The 15,359-nt window shown below is 34.7% G+C and overlaps 1 protein-coding gene across 1 annotated transcript; it reads left to right on the forward strand.

The window, feature by feature from the left end:
• Positions 1-1,904: 1,904 nt before the first annotated feature.
• Positions 1,905-12,490, forward strand: C3H3orf38 (chromosome 3 C3orf38 homolog). The gene is made up of 3 exons (XM_051984368.1): positions 1,905-2,541; positions 7,344-7,585; positions 10,953-12,490. Exons 1-3 carry the CDS (start codon positions 2,304-2,306, stop codon positions 11,634-11,636), a joined length of 1,164 nt encoding a protein of 387 aa, XP_051840328.1. The 5' UTR covers positions 1,905-2,303; the 3' UTR covers positions 11,637-12,490.
• Positions 12,491-15,359: the final 2,869 nt, after the last annotated feature.

Consider the following 15,359-nt stretch of genomic DNA (forward strand, 5'->3'; position numbering starts at 1 on the left):
TGCCCAATAAGTTGGGAATTGTGGTAGGAAGATATAAGATAGCAGAATTTAGAATATTCTTAGGGCCAATAGCTAATAAGTACTAGAATTCAGATCGGTTGATAAATTTAGTTTGCAAGAACCTGAAAGGAATAATGAGTGTAGAGGCAGAGTCTGAAAATGGCAATGAGAAGGAAAGTGTATTCTGACTCTCCTACCTGACCTGTGAATAAAAGTGTAGGTAGGGATGCAATATCATTGGAAGAAGTCAGAAGATAGAAGGGCAAGAAAAATAGTTAAAGATGAAAAGAATATTTGTTAATTATGGAAGGGGGTATACAGACCTAAAATGAAATTGTAGATATAAGGCTTTGAGGTGGAAAGAAGGAAGAAGCAAATGGTTAGAGTGGGGGAGATATTTGTTCTGTAGAGTTAGGGGCACTCAGTTCAGTATCACTAGATGAGAAAGGGGTGCAAGTATGTTAATGGAGAATGAGTTTCTAGGCAGAGTATCAGTGAGGTCAGCTGATGAAGACATACTATTAGAAAGTTCAAGCATGAACCCTCAAAACATCTGCACAGCTTCACCCTCAAGATTTCAGCATAATTCCAACTCCCTTTAGTGCACAAAAGCAGAAGCATTGTGTTAACAGGTAGGGTGTTACTGTGTCCAGGAGCTGTCCTGGCCATGATGTGACCACAAGGAGAAAGTGAGAGGGCAGAAAACAAAGGAGCATGGCACTTCAGAATTGTAAAACCTATGTTCAAGACCTGACTGTGCCATGTAACCTGGTAACAATGGAAAAGTCACTTCACTTCTAAAATGCTGGGAACAGATTGTAAACTTTTTATCTTTAACATTCTATGTTGCATATTCTTTGCTTTGGTTACAACTATCAGAATCAGTCATCAGTAAACATTTATTACTATGTTTCAGTTACCACCCTAAGTTCTGGATATATAAAGACAAAAAAAAAAAAAAAAAAAAAAAAAAAACCAGTCCCTACTTTCAATGAATTTATATTCTATGAAGAAAACAATGTGCATATATGTAAAAATATAAATAAAATAAGTACCAGACAAACTAATGGGGAGATTGGAAGCACTGGTTGCTGGGAGATTTAAGAAAAGCCTTAAGGAATTAAGTGTTTGAAATGAGTTGGGAAGGAATATATCTATGTCTACTTTTTTTAAGGAACTTGACAAACATGAACTTTATAGTGTTTAATATATAGAAGGGAATATAGAGGAAACTGAACTTCGATTATTCTATTTTTTAAAATGTCTATCAGATTTAAGCTAGTACTAACAAAGTTCCCTTGTCTATTCTCAACATTTTCCCATTTCAAAACGTGTTTATATACATACATATACTTATACATGTATGTAGATATATACATATATACCTATATTTCATTTTTGTTCTTTTCCAGAAATTTTTAAACTAAATATTTTAAATGAATAAAAGTATATGTACTTTTTAAATGCTTAAAATTAAAATACACAAGATTATGAAAGAAACTAAAGATTAGTGAAAAAACTTTTTAAATGTATTTTTTTTTTCACCATCCAAATCCCTTGAAATTTATACACCAATCATCATGGTGTGATGATAAATGTTTTAACAACCCGGTCACTGAAAAAAGATGTTCACGGGCATGTCACACTTTAAAACCTAATAATCTGCAATTATTAATATTTTCTCCATTGATTGAGTTTGTCACCAAAACAAAGAATCAGGCTGATTTACAGCTTTTGCCTAATTTTTGAAAATTTCACAATGATATAGGAGCTGGATGCAGCACATCCAGATCCCAACCATGAGAAGTCGAAGTCTTCTTCACACATAAATATTATGTATTATAAACATGTGTTGAGGAAATGTCTACTATCTAGTGGGTATTTATTATACATGATCAGCCAAATTCTTTTTTTTCTTGGGCTCTGGGGTGAACGTGGGTGAACGGACTTAGACTATTATGAGTTTGGAAGAACCAACACATGCACATACACACAGGACTGTAGGATCTAATCAGAAAGTTCACTCCCGTACGTACATCTCTGACGTCGATTACTTTTCCTTCCGGGGTAGCTTATTTCCTGTCAATGCCGCGCTTCCTGCGTAAAAGGTCCCAAACAATCCAGGTCCCAAACAATCCGTGTGAACTGCTGGGGCATGGGAACAGCCCCAAGTTTAATGAATTGAAGCGCAGGGCTTTATCACCCGGAACTTCGAATTAAGCTCTCATGTCCCTGGGAGGTCACCACTGACTGAAGTTCCGGACATCTCGGCGCATGGCATATATGGGAAAAGATTTGTGCGCATGGCGCGGAGGGAGGGGAGAAGAGAGACGAGGAAGCGCTTCCGGTTACAGTTGCTAAGGTGGCTGCTTGCACGACTGTCTCCCTCCGCATTCCCCCGTCCGGGGGTCAACATGTCGGGGCTCAACAAGATAGAGCTGGAGGGCTGTCGTGACCTGCTAGGCCTAATGGAAACTTCCGAAATCCTCGCGCTATGCGACACCATCACCAACCGCCTGGTTCAGCCCCAGGACCGCCAAGGTGAGAGTGGTCTGGCCGCTGTCCCGCTCGGGGAGAGGGAAGCCGCTTTGGTTTCCCCTTCCCGCCCCGTTGAGAGGACTCGAGATTGTAGGGGGAAGGGCGGCAAGCCCGAGCTTTGAGAGCCAGGGATTCAACGCGGAGGCCCGTCCTCCGTGGGAGACAGGCTCACTCCTGGAACGCCCACGCTGCCTCCCTTCCCTTGTGACGCCGCCGGAGAGCGCGTCATAGAGCACGCCGCGGAGCGTAGCACGGCCTGTAACGCGTCCAGTGGCCTTCAGCTGGAGCCTTCTCGCTCCCTGAAGGCTGCAATCGCTGCGTTTTTAGAATGGGGAGACCCACCCTGGACGTTTTGAATTCTGGGCGGGCTTCAAGGATCCTCGAATTTGGATATGGGGGGAAGGGTTGCATCATCACTTTTCCCTAATTTTGATTTCCTTTTTAATCTTACACATTTATTATTTCTCTAAACCTTTAAAAATGTGGTTCCACATCCGCCCATCCAAAAAATAAGTTAACTCGCTGATCTAGACGAAGCGTCCCACTTTTTAAATGAAACCGAAGTCAGTGGCCTCATTTTTTAACTCCTTGGGAGTCCAAGTAGAACCCAGACTCTCAATAATTGGATGAGCCCGTAGCAAGCCGTTTCACTGCTCTGAGTCTGAGTCTCCCTGCATAAAAAATTAAGAACTTTTAAGGCATCTTATAAGGTTCAGCTGTAAATCTGATTCGAAAGCAGGGTCGGATTTCGTGCTGAGTCTGGGAAGCAGGAGCTCCGGGCCTGGAATCAAGAAGATGGGTTCCGATTTGGCCTTCAGCACTAGTTTTGTGACCCTGTAAATCACTTTTAACCTATTTGCCTTAGCTGTAAAACGAGCTGGAAAAGGAAAAGGCAAAACTGCTTCAGTTTCTTTACCAAGAAAACCCCATTGAAAACACGACTGAATGAACAAGTAGGTGGCATGGTGTGAGAGAACTCTAGTAAACTGTAAGCGTCTTGTGGGAATACCTAAAGTGGCAAAAAGATGGCTCTCAACTTCTAGGAACTTACACTCTACTAGATGAAAAGCTATGTAAACAAATACAAGTAAGGCATGCTGTATACAGGAAGTATAGAAAATAATTAAGAGAGAAAGCACTGGAGCTAAGAGGAGTTAGGGAGTTTGAATACTGGGCACTGAGCTAGTCACTTCTCTAGTTTGCCTTCGCTTTATCTGTAAAAAGAGATTAGGAACTAAATTTGGTGTGAAGATTTGGAAACTTGGACTTTAATGCCATCTTTATTGCTAAATCCTCTATGTGACTGTGGACAGGTCTTTTTGCTTTTACAGATCTTTTTTTATTCATTTTGTAAATGAAAGTAGTAGGCCTTGTTTTAACTTGTGGTCTATGAATTTCATTTGTTTTTGTTTTTTTTTCATATTTTCATAGCAATAAATAGAATTGGTTTCTTTTTTAATCCTGTATATTTTCTTTTTTACTTTTATGAAAGGATTTCATCTCTTTCATCACACTGCCAAGAGTATGATAATACCAAAAAGGTTAACTTCTGACCTAAATGATTCCAAAGACTAATAATTTTGATATCCTAAGAAATTATTCTGTTAAATTCAATGTACTTTCTACTACTTCTCTTTTTTAAAATTGAAGGCATTTAGGGTTAAGTAACTTGCCCAGGGGTCACACAGCTACCGTGTTTCCCCAATAATAAGACACTGTCTTATTATTATTAATTTTTTTTGGACAGAAAAAAACCGCCAGAGGGCTTATTTTCAGGGGAGGGCTTATTTTAATGAACATTGACAGCAATTTTAATAAACAGGTAAATGTGAACAAAAAAAAGTACCTTTATTCAATAATGATCATGTCATTTTCAACAACATCGTCATAAGTGTCCATACCCTGAATTCCATCCTGGATGTCTTGCGCCTCTATTTCCTTCAGAAGAAGTGGACCCAATCTGTCATGTCCAGCAATATAGCTCTCTTTAAATGAACATGTCTTGTCCAGGTAACCTGCTCGTAGTGCCTTGGGGACATAGCTGTCAGTAATTTTATCCCATGACTTCTTCACCCAAGTCACGACTTCTTGCAGACAGGGCTTCACAAAGTTTCCACGCTGATTTCTTTCCATTCTATCTTCAATGTAGTCATTGACTTCCATGCGCAAATGGTCCTTGAATGGCTTGTTTATTGCAATATCAAGGGTCTGGAGATAGGCAAGCATTCCTGCAGGAATCATTACTTGATCTATTCTTCTCTCTGCAAGGAAGTTCTTCTTTTCTTTAGTGCGGTGAGTGTTGGCCGAGTTTTTTTATCCTCCATCATGCCCCCACACTCCCGCTTACATACCGGTTTTTTATGTTGTCCTGCCTCAGCTCTCCTCCGTGGCACTGCTCTCAATGGTGCCAGCAAGCAAATCACTGGGGAAGAACAGGATGACGGGCTCACTGCTGCAGCTCTGATAGGATGCAGCTCAGAGTGCGGCGTGTGTTTCACTGGGGGGGGGAGTGGTACGGTGCATACAGAAGGTACCGTAATGTAGCGTGTAGCGCAGGGGATCACCTTCACTACAGTAGCAATCTCAATAGGGCTTATTTTTGGGGGAGGGCTTATCTTAGAGGAATCTCACACAGTAAGGGGAGGGCTTATTATCGGGGAAACATGGTAGTAAATGTCTGAGGTTTAATTTGAACTCTAATCCTCCTGACTTCTGAGCCAGTTGGTCTTTTTATTACCCTTTAGTCCTGATTAATTCTTTTCTGTCTTGATCCCTAAATCCTGGTTTTCATTATTAGTTCAAGTACACATCCATTAATTTTTTCATGGAGCGCATTAAACAAATCTATGTTGAGTTACACAAACTCTTACTCTATTAAGTAAATAGTGAGAGTTTTCAATGAGCCTATGCATTTTCTTTGGTCATTCAATAACAGCATTGAATTATCTCTCTTTGGATCTTGCACTATGTGAACTTTTCCTATAATCTTTTCTTTTAGGATTACATATCCATTTGAATATGATTTTTGCAGAGAAATTGACTAATTTTTTTTTTGCTATGAAATTAAATTGGATAGATGTAATCAGTGATTAAATTAAATGTTAATACAATTGGCAACTGGATTTACCATTTCAGAATTGGGCTTTGTGGTATAGTGGCTTTACTGCTTGCTGCTTATTGTGACCTTTAGCAAATCATTTCACATTGCTAGACTTTTATTTTCTTCATTTGTGAATTTCGAGCTTTAAAATGTCTTCTCAGTGCCCTTTGAGCTCTAAATAAGTCATCCTTTTTTAAAAAATTAGTAACTACTAAATACATTTTTTTAGGATTTTGCTTCAATTTCTGTATTTGTAAAATGACCTAAGTGATACTCTTAAGGTCTTGATTCAAAGATTATACAGTTTATAAATATGAAGTGGTTGGTTGATTTTCTTTCCCCACCTCCCTCTTCTTTTCTCTTCTCTCCCCCTCCCCCCAACCCTCAGTAATTTCCTCAGGGAACTTCTTTTTTTTTTTTTTTTTTTAAGTTTTATTTAATAATTACTTTATATTGACAGAATCCATGCCAGGGTAATTTCTCAGGGAACTTCATATAAGATTAGTTTTGAAATTTAAAGTATGGAGAGTAGGGTGAATGAGACTGAGAAATTTTCCAGAATCCTATGTCTGCTAGATACGATTTGACACAGGTGTTCCTTTAACTTTAAAAAAAAAATGTTATTTCTCAATTTTCAAAATTAAATCTTGAAACTAATTTAAATTCTGCATTCAGAACAAATTATTTTTTTGAAATTTTGGTTTCATTACAAAAATATTTTAAATAAGAAATTTCTTAAGGATTTACTCAGTTTAATATTTTATGTGATCATTTATTCTGTTTAAGTAAGCATGATATAATACATGATATAATACATGATAAAAAAATATATATATTTTTTGATCCTGACCAATATGTGAAACTGCTGCCATTCTGCCCAATTTTATAAATGAGGAAACTTAGGCTATAAAGAGTTAAAATGATTGGTGCATGGTACTTAGTTTAAAGGACTTATTGATCAATGGTAACTAATAAGTATTAGAAGTGAAATTTGAGTTCATGTCTTTAAAACTTTTATATTTTTTCCATTACAGCATATTGCACCTTGAGATTCCAGTGTCCTATGAAATTTGAATGCTAGATCTTGTTCTGATCCCCAGCAGTTTTTTTTTAATGTTGGATGGATCCTTTATATCCTTAGTATGAATGCTCCCACCTTGAAAACAAAATCCTGTCCCTCCAATCTTCTCATTTTATGCAATTCTTATTCATATTTTTGCATACCACTTCAGACTCTTCCTAAGTAGGTTAGATTTTTTTTTTTTTTTTTGCTCTTTTTCTATCCAGGAATTTGTTTATTTTTGCTCACATTCTCTAATACATGACAAGCCTACTGCTTTTTTGTTGTGTCTTTAAAATGTTATAAAATCCTATAGTTCTGATTGAATTTTAAGTTTTCAACATAAAAATTTGAATAGTGTTCTTTTAAAAAATGAATGCTATCTTAAAATCTTATTAAATACCAAAGTAATATGTGCTATGTGGGTAATATTTCTCCTTAAAAAGACAAAGTACAATTTTTCATGCTATCATTTTGGAAGCAAAATTTTTTATTTGAATACAGAAGTAGTTGTAAAGGAAGTAGAAGTTTGAAAGCTAGGAATTTGTTGTCATTTCATTTGGAAAATTTTAGATTAAAAGTCACTTTTAGTTTAACATTTTTATTAATTTATTGATTTTGTTCATTTTTACAAATTCTTTCTAGATGCCATTCGTGCAGTATTAGCTTATAGTCAAAGTGCTGAAGAACTTCTGAAGAGAAAGAAAGTATACAGAGAAATCATATTTAAGTATCTAGCAATGAAAGGAGTGATTGTACCTCCAGCTTCTGAAAAGCACAATCTTATTCAATATGCCAAAAATCACTGGAACAAGCCAGAGTTGAAGGTGATGGAGGAAACACTGGAGAAAGTTCCAAGTACAGAAGACACCATACTATGTGAACAAGTTAAGATGACTTTTATTTTCCTTAAATTTTTATATAATTTGAAGATGATGGAATAATTTAAATTTAGCATAAATTATTGTTGCTTGTTAAACATCTTTATAAAATCTTTTCACTTTTTCTTAAGGTATACATAGCTCAACTCTTAAAGTCAGAGTTTCAAAGAGTTTTCTGGATTGAGAAGTTGAGTGGTCCATGGTCACAGCATGCATTTATCAGAGACAGGCCCTGGATCCAATTCTTCCTAATTGTTAAGTTTGTCCTATCTAATATGTCATGCCACCTTTTACAATTTTGTTGGTGTATAATATGTTTTTATTAATTTAAGACAGCATGTCATCTTGGAAGTTTTTTGGTCCTACAAATTAAATAAAAACGCTTGACTTATTGTCCTATGTAGTATGTATTGTACTATGATAAAAATAAATTTTCATGACAGCCTGGGAGCTTTTAGAAATATAATACTGTATAGTAAAATTTCACTTCCAAATTTTTGTTAATTCAGAAACAAGGAGGCTTACACTTCGTTATTGTTGTTATATCAAACCATTTGTTTAAATGTATTCTTAAGGCAGCTAGGTGGCACAGTAGATAAGTCACCAGACCTGAAATCTGGAGGACCTGAGTTCAATTTTGGCCTCACTTAACACTTCCTAGCTCTGTGACCCTGGGCAAGTCATTTAATCTCAATTGCCTCAGCAAAAAAAAAAAAAAAAACATTATTAGTGTAAACAGTATTGCCAAAGCAGTATCATTTGTAAAATAAGAGTTCTGCTTATTTATATATAAATAGATTAACTGAATTAATTGATTTAATCTGATAGCCACAAGACTTTTTTTTTTAATGGAACTTTCTTTAATTTGAAATACTTTTTATACTTGGAAGAAAATGTACATTTTTTAAAAAATCTAAAAGTGTGATTCATTTTGCTCATCCTATCTATCCTTTCTCCAGTCCAGAGTAGTGACAGTTATTTTATGTATGTTAATGTGTGTAATGAAAAAAAAAATTTCATGTCACATCAATCTGCCGTTGGAAGAAATCTAGATAGATAGTTGTTAAAACTCTGACCATTTTGGACTATCTTAATTTTTAATTCTTAGTTATTTTGAGTGATGCCTTTTAAAAAGAATTAATAATAATTCTTTGGTAATATGGCACTTTCCCCCTTTATCCTAATAATGATGTCCTATTTTTTTGTTTGTTTTATTTTATTTTATTTTATTTTTAATAACTTTTTATTGACAGAACCCATTCCAGGGTAATTTTTTACAGCATTATCCCTTGCACTCAATTCTGTTCCGATTTTTCCCCTCCCTCCCTCCACTGGCAAGCAGTCCTTTACATGTTGAATAGGTTACAGTATATCCTAGATATAATATATGTGTGCAGAACCGAACAGTTTTCTTGTTGCACGGGAGAATTGGATTCAGAAGGTATAAATAACCTGGGAAGAAAAACAAAAATGTAAGCAGTTTATATTCATTTCCCAGTGTTCTTTCTTTGGGTGTAGCTGCTTCTGTCCCTCCTTGATCAATTGAAACTGAATTAGCTCTCTTTATCGAAGAGATCCACTTCCATTAGAATACATCCTCAAACAGTATCGTTGTTGAGGTTCATAATGATCTCCTGGTTCTGCTCATTTCACTTAGCATCAGTTCATGTAAGTCTCGCCAAACTTCTCTGTGTTCATCCTGCTGGTCATTTCTTACAGAACAATAATATTCCATAACATTCATATACCACAATTTACTCAACCATTCTCCAATTGATGGGCATCCATTCATTTTCCAGCTTCTAGCCACCACAAACAGGGCTGCCACAAACATTTTGGCACATACAGGTCCCTTTCCCTTCTTTAGTATCTCTTTAGGGTATAAGCCCAGTAGAAACACTGCTGGATCAAATATGCAGTTTGATAACTTTTTGCGCATAGTTCCAAATTGCTCTCCAGAATGGCTGGATGTGTTCACAACTCCACCAACAATGTTTTCCCATATCCCCTCCAACATTCCGCATTATCTTTCCCTGTCACTCTAGCCAAAATGATGTCCTATTAATGAGGAACTGCAAGAAAATTTCAATGCAATTAAAACTGGTTTATCATCATTGAATAACAGTGAAAATGCTTTAGTAATAAATATGTACTAACTGATCCTAGAATCATTTAGTATCCTTCAGTCCCTGAAAAAAATACTAGGAATTAATTCCTGCTTCTATTAAATTAGATCCTATATAGAAATCTTATTTTCTAGTGCTAGATTTCCTAGCATGTAATTGTGTTTTGCACATATTCCCACTCCACCCCCATATCTTTTAAATGAAAATTTTTAAAAAGGAAAGATTGTTGTCATGTAGCAGTTTGAGAGAATATGTTTTAAGTTTGGAACTTATTTAGTATGGGCTATTCATTATCTGTCATTGCTTTATTATTTAACCTAAGCAAATTAGTCTATAAAACTTGCATAAAAAATAATAGGTAAAATAGTTTTTAAAATTCTTAAATGATTTTTTAAAAAATACTCAGCATTATCAGCAACACTACCTTCCTGTAACAGGATTGATAATTTAATTCCCTCTGAACTTAGAAAGTAGCCAACAAAATTGTAGATGTAGAGATGTCAAAGGACTTTCAGAGTCTTAGCTTCATCTTTTTAATTGATGAAAGAACTAAAGTTTAGGGAAGAAATAAGCCTCAGTGTCGGTATTTTATTCTAGATCATCTGAGTAATTTTTCACGGTACCATACTATCTAGACAAGTTTTTTGTGTATCCTAACAGTATTGGTCCATAAACCTGTACTTTTTGATATGGGTGTTTGATCTTTTCATGTAGACTGTTTGCTACAACAGTATTATGTGTGTGTTGTCCCTACCCTTTCTGTATGGCTCTTGTCCTCACAGTTTCACCTTAGGAAATCTATCTCATCTACTGAATCTTATTTTATTCTGACATCATAATTATTATATTGGAGTATCCAATCTTTCAGTTCACCAATTATTACTGTCACCAAGAGTCCCCTTTCTTTTTTAGTATCATATTTCCTTGATAATGGCCTTTATTTTAGTTCTTTTTTGTAATTCTTTGTTATATTTGTCGGAGAAGAATGTTCTGTGATTCAAAGAACAAAACTAGTAGAATATTGGTTTTAAAAATAGATGAGTCTTCTGGGAGAAGTTTAAGAACATTGAAGGAGCTCTACAATTTACTGAAGGTCATGAAATCATGAGATTCCCTTCCTACCTATTTAATTTGGGGCCTAGTTCACTGTTAATTTTCAAGTTCTCTCTAAGATGGTTTATTCTTTCCATAAAATCTAGACTTGAAAAATGGATTATAAAGCTAACCTATATTTTCTTTATTGACAGGAAAAAAGAGAAAAAACCCCTGAACAATTTGATGATTGTTACAAATTAGGAGAAGAATTCTGCCAGTGGTTCTTTGAGCTTCTCAACTCTCAGAATCCTTTCTTTGGACCACCCCAAGAAAAATGGGGACCACAGCACTTTTGGGATGATGTCAAGCTAAAATTTTGTTACAACACATCAGAACAAAATGTGATAGACTATCATGGTTCAGAACTGGTGAGCCTTCGTTTACTATCTCTGGTGAAAGAAGAGTTTCTATTTCTTAATCCCAACTTAGATTGCAATGGATTGAAGTGTGTATCCTCTCCACATGGATTAGTTGTAGTTGCAGTTGCTGGCACTGTCCACCGAGGCAGTATGTGTTTAGGCATCTTTGAACAAGTATTTGGCCTCATCCGCAGCCCTTTTCTAGTAAACACTTGGAAAATAAAATTTGTCAATCTGAGGATTGTTGGACAGAATTCCCTTGAACCTGGAGTGACATTGGAGAAGCCTTCAATTACATTGGAATCCAAAGAATTAGAATTACTATATAATGGAAATGGAGCAACATGTAGTAGAAATGAAGCATTGCTTACTGAAACCCCTGTTTTATGTAGTGGAAGTGGAAACCAGGCCCTATGTCATGAAAATGAGGCATCACGTAACACGTATGAGTTGGAATTACCTAATTTAAAACACTGAGTACTGTATGTCAAATTAAAAAAAACCTTTTTATTCAGAACCTCTTCAGCTTATGCTGTACCAATATTGCTCAGATGATTTCAGGCTTGCAGGGTTGGCATATTTTAGTTAGGATACTGTTGTTGACTACAAACTAAAATTTTATGTTGATGCAATATCTCTTTCCACTTCAGTTTGGACAAATATTATGAGATCTTGATCCCATTCACCAAATAAATTTCACTTTAGATTTCATGACTAATAATGTGCCTTAGAAATCAAGCAATATTTTCATTTTATTTTGCAGAAATTCTAATTCTTCTTTCTAAATGTTTACTTTGTAATAGAAAAAAGGGTACAATAATTTGCATAATTTCCTTCTAATTCTTATTTTAGAAATATTTTATTGAGCAGCTATTACAAAATAGAATATATAGTTGTAATGGAAATCATACCCTCTTGAGTTGGTAACCTTAATGCAAAATCAAATACTTGATAAACTCTTGTATTTAATTGTATTTAAGGAAAAATGCCAGTGATTTATTATGTGGCGGCTATTCATTGTACAAGTTATATACCTTTCAAAAACATCAAAATGTATTTTCCCAACCTATTCTGGCACTGGCAAATGTTAATTTCAAAATGAGCTAACACTGAACCTAATTTATGCCTACTTGATAAAAGATGTGTCTTTTCACTACACTTTTGAAAATTCCTATTGCAAAGTCATCTTGATTGGTGTAAGTTTTTTTTTTTTTAATAGTAAATTTCAGTCAGGTGTTTTTTGTATTTATTGATATTTTTTCCCTGCTTAATTTTTTTACTTGATTTGGATTATACACTTCAATTGCCAGGAATAAATTAATGAAAATAGATTAATTGGTTTGCATTCCTCTTCATTCTTCTTGCTGATTACATAGGATTTATTTATTTATTCTTGAGTTATGTTCTTATTTTATTGAATAAAACAAGCATTTCCATTACATTAAAAAAACATGATTGCCTACAAAACTGCAAATCTCTTATATACAACTTGATATTCCTTTCAAATATACAAAATTATTGTGGAAATTTCTTTTTTCCCCCCTCCCTTGTTTTCTTCTTCCACCCTAGAGATGGCTACCATTTTAGACACAAATAGGTAAAGATTTTAATTTTTAACCAATAGACTGTACTGACTTAGTTTACAGGTATCTTCCTCTAATTTGATAAGTTTAGAAAAGTTAATGAGCCAAATAAAGGAAGCTATTTACTATAATATTAAATATTAATATTTAATATGACATGAGATAAGAGTAAAATGCAAAGTTGATGGGGTAAACTTAATACATTTCTGTTTTGCCATCTCATATCAAGAGATGTTTTGAAAGAACAAAAAGGAAAGTTCTTGGGAGATTCAGAATTAAAAGCAAAGTTGTTAAAGGTATAGAACTAAAGATTTAAGAAACAAGTTTATTTTTAAGTGTTACACTTAAATATTTCAAATTCCTGCTTGGCAAGAGCAATACCTTATTCATCTCCCTATTCCCATATAAGGTGTCTTGTTCACTATAGGTATTTGATAATTTTCTATTAAAGGAAAGAAAGATAGTATTCATTGAAAAAATGAGTCTGTTTAACTCACTGCTATATTTATAAAGCTCTGACCCAGAAGTCAGGATGACCAAATTCTGGCCATGAACCTGGGGAAGTCATTTATTTCCTTTATACTTCATGCAACACTCTTAAAATTTTAAATTTCCAAACAATTGTTAGACTGCAACTAGCATTTAATACCATGGAGTTTCATATATTACTGGCATTACAAGTCCTGATTTCCTTCTCTCCCCCCCAAAAAAAAATCTATTAGGAGAAATAGTACATGTTATCAAAATAAGGCAAAATACATCTTAGGAGAAGCCTAAACATTCATTCTGGAGCGTATAAGCAAGCTAGATTTAAGAGAACACTTAGGTACCCCAGAAGATTTAAAATCACCAAACTTAGATTAACTAGATTAAACCTAATTTACTGAAAAACTTGGTTACTGTAATATTAAAAACTATGTGAAGAACAAGTCACACCAGACTAATCTCATTTCCTTTTTTGGGATTTTGTTGTTGTTGTTGTTGTTAATAGACTTAAAGCAATGCTTTACATTACACAGACGTTTTCCCTAGCCTTCATCAAAAGCATTTAACAAAAGTTTGTTATTCACAAGGCCATAATGAATCAATGTGAGCTAGATAATGGCAGAAAAGTAGTTAAATGACTAGACTAGCTAATGAGACCTTAATAGAGTGCCTAGGGATCTATACTTGGCCATATACTGTTTTGGCATTATCAGTTATTTATATATTATCAAATTTATAAATTATATAAAAATTTCAGGGAAAATTATCACTAGATGATGGAGTCGGAATGAGAAAAGAGCTTAGTCAAATGGCCAAATCTATCACAAAAAAAATGTTTTAAGAATAACTGTTAAGTCCTTCATTTTGATTGAAAAAAAATCTATTTTACAAATACTAAATCTTAAGATGAGTTCTTTAGTGAGTTGGAAATTCAGTATGAATTAACAGGTAAATGAAATAGCCATAAATGCTAATCAAGCAATTGAGATAAACCATATCTAAAACATAAAAGTTAAGAATCCCGTTGCATTCTAATTTAGCCACATCTGCAGTATTTTGTCAGTTTTGTATACCTATAATAGAAGGGATATTGTAAGCTAGAGAGCAACCTGAGAAAAAGGTAGTCTGACATATAAAGATAATTTCAAATAACTTGAAATATTTAACTTTAGATCTTTTCAGGAGTTTGATGGACAGCCATGTGAAAGAGGAATTAGATTTTATGTATTTTGTACCAGAAATAAGACTACAAGCAATGGGTTGAAAATTCCAAGAGTTAAGTTTAAGTGCAACATTAAAGCAAAGAGAAACTTCCTAAAGTTGAATTGGCTCTCTTGGCTTGTGAAGATAATGGATTTTCCCCTCATTTGAGGTTTTCAACTGAAGGTTAAATACCTTCTTATTGAGGCTATTGTAGAGAAGATTCTCAGGTGTGGGTTTGGGTTAAATGGTCTCTGACATCTATGATTCTATGAACTCACAAGTGAGCAAAGCAAAGGCTTACCAGATAATTTCATATTTGACTCAGAATTTTGTAGTGTTATATCTAGTACAAGTGGGCTTTGAATGAAGGAGTAAGAATTAAACAATCCAGATAGATGAATAGTAAAGATATAGAAGTGGGTGTCTAACGTGATTCCTTTATTCCTTTCTACCTACTTAAATGTATGTATATGGGTCAGATATCTAACTTCATCAATAAATTGCATCCTATTTTATCATCTTGGTTACCTGAGACTTGAAAAATTTAAGTGACTTTCCAGTCAGTGTTCCTGCAGCTAGTAAGCATCAGGAAGGATGGGATCTGGATTTCAAGTCTAGGACACTATCCATTATTCAGTCCTACCTCTCTTTTTCCATAATTAAAGAAAGAAAATGTTTTAGCAGAAAGGTAGCCATATTATTCATAGAACACACTGCCCCTACCTGTTGAATTTGCCTCAAGAATATATGAGGCCATTGATGTGTAGAATAGATGTCTTTCCCACTTCAAGGGCACAAAATCAGGCAGGATAGAAAATACCTTTTAAAGCCAAGATGAAAATCAGATTAGAATCATTATCTCCAGGGTTTTAAGAGTGCTCTGAGTATTATAAAGAAAAATTATGGGATTCCTTATCTTAGAAAAATG

The sequence above is a fragment of the Antechinus flavipes genome, chromosome 3 (genome assembly GCF_016432865.1).
Source record: "Antechinus flavipes isolate AdamAnt ecotype Samford, QLD, Australia chromosome 3, AdamAnt_v2, whole genome shotgun sequence".
NCBI lineage: Eukaryota > Metazoa > Chordata > Mammalia > Dasyuromorphia > Dasyuridae > Antechinus > Antechinus flavipes.

Bases quoted from the DNA above. Each gene is read 5' to 3' on its own strand.
- C3H3orf38 (XM_051984368.1), top strand. From the start codon at position 2,304: ATGGCGCGGAGGGAGGGGAGAAGAGAGACGAGGAAGCGCTTCCGGTTA. The intron at 2,542-7,343 runs GTGAGAGTGGTC...AATTCTTTCTAG, and splicing joins TCAGCCCCAGGACCGCCAAG to ATGCCATTCGTGCAGTATTA. The intron at 7,586-10,952 runs GTTAAGATGACT...CTTTATTGACAG, and splicing joins ACACCATACTATGTGAACAA to GAAAAAAGAGAAAAAACCCC.